Source organism: Adiantum capillus-veneris, chromosome 30 (assembly GCF_014529385.1).
Source record: "Adiantum capillus-veneris isolate H3 chromosome 30, ASM1452938v2, whole genome shotgun sequence".
Taxonomy (NCBI): domain Eukaryota; kingdom Viridiplantae; phylum Streptophyta; class Polypodiopsida; order Polypodiales; family Pteridaceae; genus Adiantum; species Adiantum capillus-veneris.
Window position 1 is genome coordinate 55,068,038 of NC_140960.1, and position 7,033 is coordinate 55,075,070.

At 43.5% G+C, this 7,033-nt stretch overlaps 1 protein-coding gene across 1 annotated transcript; it reads right to left on the minus strand.

Moving 5' to 3' along the window:
- Positions 1–3,113: 3,113 nt before the first annotated feature.
- On the minus strand, positions 3,114–6,711 carry EMB2770 (pre-mRNA splicing factor-like protein). Its single transcript, XM_086506651.1, has one exon. It carries the CDS (start codon positions 6,660–6,662, stop codon positions 3,588–3,590), a length of 3,075 nt encoding a protein of 1,024 aa, XP_086362777.1. The 5' UTR covers positions 6,663–6,711; the 3' UTR covers positions 3,114–3,587.
- Positions 6,712–7,033: the final 322 nt, after the last annotated feature.

Sequence of the window (7,033 nt, forward strand, 5' to 3'; positions counted from 1 at the left end):
TCTCTCCACCTTCGAGGTGTTTGAGGCCTTGGGACTAAGGCTTGGGATAGTTAATTCTTTTTACAAAGTTAATGTGATGCTCGTGATGCATGAAGCTTTCCATCTTCATTGCATTACCTAGGTCACAAGGAACACAAAGATTGTATTGTACAAAGTCTCTCTTAATGGGAGAATCTATAATACAAATTCCTATTGGAAGGGGTCCGGACTGGCTCCACATAAATCCGGTCCTCAACTGTTGTCAAGTTTTCTAAACTCTCTCTCTTGCAAAATTATTGTTCATGCCAAGTTAATTAAGTACTATTTTTATGTTGCTACCATCAAGTTCACCCTCTATGTTCTCAAAGTAACCTCACAAAAGTGCTCTCTTTAATTCTCCTTCCGCTATTCTCAAAGTTCATAGGCCATTTCCATTACAACATATCTTCCTTGCAAACACATGTACTTTGTGTATTTTCATGTCCTTAGATTGGACTCTATAGCTCATGAGTTTGTGCATCAGGCCGCACTAACAAAAGTGGAGTTGTTTCAGGGATTAGGTGGGGCAGAGTTTCAGTATAGCATGGACTTTACGAGCTAAGGTTTATAGCCTTCTATGGATTGGCCATTTTTTTAGAGTCCCTACAAAAGGGTGCCTGGAGTTTTGATAGATTATCTTAATCAAGCATGAATTTATATTGCAGCAACGATCACCTTGATGCATTGGAGTTTTCACTCCTCTATGGATTGACCATTTTGTTGGGCTGCTTGCACTTGACATTATGGCAAGGGTTAATGTATGGATTTCCTCCATACAATGTTTTACATGCTTGTGACAAGTCTTTACTTATCAAGCACTAAATAGTGTTGTATACTATTGCGGAATGATACATGGCTCTTAGTTTAAATAATATGTTTGTAGCAGCTACATTCTATGAAGCACCAATTAGGGTAAGTAATGGTGTTTAGTGCACAAAAGTGGATCCAATGCAACGTCACTCTTTCTCTTTATACATTCATAATCAAGGGGGACTATGATATAAAGGTGGTGTAATGTCATCAAATTTAAATTTTGACAAGTTTAACTTACTCAAAAATGATTAAAAATAATTTTGACCATTTAAAGATTTTAAAGTGATCAAAATGAAAATTTGATGTTAAACAAGTAGTTTTCTCTTTCTAGCTTAGAGAGAGAAAATGCTATATTTGATTTAAAACAGATAACGAAGTAAACATGAATGAGAAATTTAGGGCTAAACTGAGAAAGAAGCCTTAAAACATTAACAAGCCGGTTATATTTGTCTAGAATCTCGCGTGCAGAAGGATATCAAAAGATTAAGGGATGTCCATTATGATGTGAAAATTTATTTAATGAGCCTGCATAATTTTATGGGATCAAATCAGGTTCAAAGTGACTTCAGAACCTCATTCCAATACCTTAGGAACACTACAAAATCTGCACAGGAATGCCAACTAAAAGGGAGGTATGGGATAGCTTGAAAATGGCTAAAACACGCAAGGTCCAAAAGTGGTTGAACTGTAGAATTAAGGAGACTTAGTGAAAATATCTCATGAGAGAGAGAGAGCCGATCTCGAAAGACGGGCCACTACTTGGACCAGAAACGACGAAATCTATAACTTTCGGGTTGAACACCTTTAGAATAGACAAGGGAAGAGAGTGAAAAATGAGAATTATTGTTGCATAAGAGGCTAATTGAAGCCTACAAGTCGAAGATTCTCCCTCTCAAAAGGGCCCACCCTTCTCTCTCTCTCTCTCTCTCTCTCTCTCTCTCTCTCACACACACACACACACACACACAAATCTTCATAGCTACTCAATATTTTAGGAGAAGATGGAAAAAATAGAGCTTTTAATTCTCATTTTGTGAAGTTCTAAGCCATAGAGCGGGATAATTACCTAAGAGCTCGACATAGTTGTAATTATCTATTTGGAGAGTCCTTTCAAGGGGTGTTTGGCCTCAAGAAATTTGGCCCTCTGCGTCGTGTCAATGAATTATCCTTTCAAGGGGGGATTGGCCTCGTGAAATCTGGCCCTCTACGTTTTGTCAATGTTAATTTTCGCTCATCTTGAATATCTTTCTCATCATTAAATTGATTATTTGGGTGTCAGTTACCAGATGAATCAATTGCAAGTTTCAATTTTGTTACAAGTGGTATTGCTAAGAAGAAGACAAAATATCTAGAAGTGTACCATGGCTAATAAGATCCCCATGCCTATAAACCATGTAAATCGGAGCCTCCATTGTCTACCTTTCTCGTCTCCTCCTCCTTTTCTTTGCTTCCCTCCTACCTTTAATCTCTTATTGCATATATGCCAAATGTGGAGTCTCATGTCTACCTTGGATACATGTCTATGCTTTGGACCTTCACTAAGTGTTACATCTGGTTTCTAATGTCTTTCTCTGCCATAAACAAAGCAGCTTTGCTCTGAGAAAGGCCCCACCATGTATCATAGGTACCGAGATAAATTGAGGAGAAATTTTCACAATAGGTGTGTGAAGTATTAACCCAAAAAATGGGAGTGTGCTCACCATGGACGGAGCTCCAACCTCACTCAATAGAACACCAAGACTTTTACCAATGTCGGAACATATGTGACAGAAGCTTTGCTAATAAACCTCTATAAATAAAAATGTGACCATAGTTGGGATTAAAAATATCGTTCAGTTGAACCGACATGATAGGTACATGTATTTCAGGTGACTTCCCCCATTAGTAAATCTACTAGCACTCTAATTATGACAGCAAGACCCTTGGCCAAGCTAGTAAGATCCATCATACCTCCATATATACAAATATAAAAAATCTCTATCATAGGCTTGGCTAGCATGATTTGATGTCTCAATCTAAACTCTGATGCAAACTCTCCCCCGCAAAACAACATTAACAAGTAGTCCTTCAGTTGTCTACAAGACGCCTTGTAAATCACCACCCTGCATACCAAGCAACGGTTCTCAATTGAAGCCACCAACATCTGAATGAAGCAAAAAAAAAAGCCTGACATGACGAAACCATCAGTATACATGATGAAAGCATTCGCACAGGCAATTGAAAACCGCTGCAATGTCGAAGGTGTCGGATGTCGACGGTGAATCACAATGAACAGCAAAAAATTCTAATACAAGAACCATTGTGTATTGATGACCACTATCCTCAATTACATGTAGCATAAACCTTCAAACACTTAAAACAAGGTCAGGCTCAATAAACATTCGAGCACAATATACATAGCAGGTCTCAAAAAGCAAACATTGCAGCTTGATCAAAATAATAATAATCGTATCAATAGTCGAAGTGCCTATCCACCTGGGGAAATTCAAAATTCCCATTGCTGTTGCACACAAGAGAATTCTAGCCGGCAACTAATAAAGGCAGACACATAAGACTGGCAGCAAGTCGTGCTTTCCTCAAAGACTAGCTTCTCCATAAGAGCACAACAAGAAACAAGCAAAGTCACAGCCTTATCAACTGACAGTCAGTGTTTCCATACTTATTCAAGCATGCCCAGCCACATTCTCTTCCTTCCCCAGCAAGAAACAAGCAAAGTCACAGCCTTATCAACTGAGAGTCAGTGCCTCCATACTTATTCAAGCATGCCCAGCCACATTCTCTTCCTTCCCCAGCACAACTACCACCTTCTTCAGAATAGCCTCAAGAGGAAGATGGGCATTCTCCACAGCCTTGGCAACGGCGATCCAGCGCTCCCCATACCTGGGCTCGGCAGCTACACATCTCTTCAACACACCTTGCTGCAGATCTTCAGTCCCATACTGCAATTCAAACTTAAACCTAAGAGCCCAGAAATCTCCTACATCAGGAGCAAGCGTTACTGCTCGTTCTAGCCATGTTCTCGCCTTATCAACCTTCCTGTCGTGCCAGAAAAGCCTAGCGACTGAGGCAATGACATATGCGTCGTTATCACATTTCGTCAATGCATCTACGCTTTTTGTCTTTCTTTGTGGTCTTGGAGCCATCTCGATTGCTGCAGCCCATAGTTGTCCACTCTTTGGACATTCTTGTAAAGCCTTTGCCATCAAGAGCTCTGCTTCCTTCTTATTTCCACCTCTAGCCTCTGCACGAATGGCCGCTAGCCATAATTCAGCATTTTGAGGATTCTTTAGCCTTGCCTTGGTCAGCACAGCCCTTGCCTTAATGAGCCCACCAACCCTCTCCTCAAGATGTGCAGCACATAGCCACAAAGGGATACTATTTGGACAGCTTTTCAGTGCTCTTTGATAAACTTCTCGAGCAGCCTCTGCATTACCCTGCCGATCCTCTAACTGTCCAAGCATCAACCACAACTTGAAGAAGTTAGGAAACTTGCTGATACCTTCTTCCAAGAGCTGTTTCTCCTCCTCCACATTGCCCAGCTCTCGCTCTACGATGGCAGACTTCATCCACACGCGTTCTGTTCCACCACTTTGTCTTGCTTTCGCCAGCAGAGCTTTAGCCCTCTCTGGTTCATTATTTTCAAACTCCAGCTTAAACGCTGCAAGAATGATCTCCTCAGAGTTTGGCACTGCCGCAAAGGCTTCCCGTAAGATCCCTCTGGCTGCTTGAACTTCCCCAGCCAGCCACTTCTCTTTTGCTCCCATGAGCCACAACACTTCTGCTTGAGGACAATATGTCACTGCTCTTCGCAGCAAACTATCCAATGACTCCCTTGTCCCATGACTTTTCTCAAGCTGGGCAGCTTTTAGCCATACACTCTTTTTGCCTTTAAATACTGAAAGTGCATGCGCGTAAATTGCTCTTGCAGTCTCAATCGATCCCCTCTTTTTACATTCATCTGCATCAGCAACCCATGTACGTTTGCGGTCTTCTTCCTCCACACCTATTCCAATAGTAGTCCTTATAATAGCCTGGCATGTAGCAACAGAACCAGCTCTTTCAGCTGCCTCTGCCTCTTTCATCCATGCTTCTCGGTCTATGTCAACACCCTCCCTCTGCAAAGATCTGATTGCCCTCTCTATAACTTTGGACACCATTTCGATGTTTCCATTTGCCTCCTCAAGCTTGGCTCCAGTAATCCAAATAGCAGGCTCAGTAGGAAGCATTTCTCGAGCCCTATTTAAAACTTTCTTGGCTTGATCGTAAGATTCCAGTCGAGCAAGAGCTAGCCAAAGCTCCACATGCAGGGGGCAGCACTCAGTGGCACGAGCGAGTAACACTCTTGCATCATCCTCATTCGCTAGTTCAACAACGGCTTTCCACAACCTTACAGAATCTGGAATGTGCTCAAGTGCTTTCCTTAAAACCCTACTTTTTTTGACATCATCATCCTCAAGCTTAGCCGCCTGCATCCAAAGCTTGACAGAATTAGGGATTGCTTTAACTCCCCTGGCCAAAACGGCCTTCGCTTGATCGGCTGAAGCTAAGCGGCAAGCCTCCAGCCAGACGTCTTCATTTTTGGGGCATTCTTCACATCCTGTCTCAATGAAATTTCTTGCAGCCTGATGTTTTCCTGCAACCTCCTCCAGCCTCGCTGCTGCAATCCATCCTGGTGCATGTTTCGGGTTTGTCTGAATCACAGATTTCAACAGAAGTCTAGCCTTTTTTATATCTGAAATCTCAGCATCACTTGTGATCTTCATACTCTTCAAATCTGTGAGATAGCCTTTAGGGTCAACAACTGTAAGACCACTAACTGAGTCAGAAAGCTTGTCGAGTTTTAAAGAAAGCACCGTCTCTCTTCCTTGCCCAACAGCTGTCAGATCAGTAACAGGAGTTTGGGCCCAAGGAGTTTCAGCACCACCAGCTGCCCTGCTTTTCGGGTCCAGTGCTGACACATGTTCCTTTTCTTGCTTAGCCTTCTCAAGTAGAGTGTCAGGGACAGGTATATAGCTTTCAAACCTCTTCTTCTTATTGCGAAGAGAATAGTCTCCAATCTCTGGAATGCTATCCCATTCTTCTGCACTCATGGTGGACAGCTTTCTCTTTAAATTTGCAAACTGCTCTGTAATTTTCGGGTTTGAAGCTCTGTACTTCTCAATCTCTTTCTTCAAGCGCTCTTCTCTGCGGTCCTTTCTTCTCGAGTCCATCCTCCTGTCAATACCCTCCCAAATCTCATCTGCTTCCTTATCATCCTCATCATATTCAGCAGTGGCAAACAAACCCACATCATTCCCCTCAAACTCATCAAACTTCTGGTTTTCATCATAACCCTTATCCTCTGCCTCCTCCTCATCTTCTTCATCACCTGCAGAATCCTTACCACGCCCACGGCCAGCGCCACCTGAAGACGCAGCGGCACCCCCAATAGTAGTGGCCGATCTATCCGGCAGATCAGGGGCAGCACGGGCAGGCCCAATATCAGATCGAGTAGTGAAACCCGTTGCACCTCTCCCAAGACCAGCAACATAATTTGGGGGAGGTTTTGTGTTGAGGAAATCGAGCTTTGAGCGTGGAAGTACAGGAGCTTGCATGCCTCCGACGACAGGAAGAAGAAGAGAAATATTCATCTCAGGGAGGATTCCATAGCCTGCGAGTGTGTGGGAATCTTCACTAAGACATTTGGTGCCAACAAAGAGCTTCTGTGCGCTGACGGGAATCCCTTCTCTCTCTTCCACCGCATACTTGAGGGTTTGCACACTTGAAGAGTTTCCCTCGGGTAGATATATACTCAGGGTTTTGCCTGCAACAGACTTCACGAACACCTGCATCGCGCCTCCCGCCAGCCCCTTCTCGCTAGTTGGGCGTTGCTATTACATAACTTGTTGCCCTTGGCAACAAAAGCACTCTATACAGGATCCCTCTTTTAAGGCTGGTGTCACACTAGGACGGGCAAACGTTGGCCATGCTTAGGTGGCAAGCAACGATTCGCTTTCCAAAAAGTGAAACATGGCCTTGCGTGAGTGTCAGAGGGGCGGCCTCAACCCCCGGCCAACTTCGCAAACTGGGAGGCCATCTGCAAAAGTGATGGCGGGAGTGCTCGCGAGACAGGTTTCGGACTCTACAGGTCAGCGTGATAGCCGGGGAGCTTTCCACTTGGCCAGTGCCAATTCCCTGCTGAGATGCATGCAAATTTGTTGGG

What these genes read in the sequence shown, in the direction of transcription:
- EMB2770 (XM_086506651.1), bottom strand. Translation starts at nt 6,662, where the DNA reads ATGCAGGTGTTCGTGAAGTCTGTTGCAGGCAAAACCCTGAGTATATAT.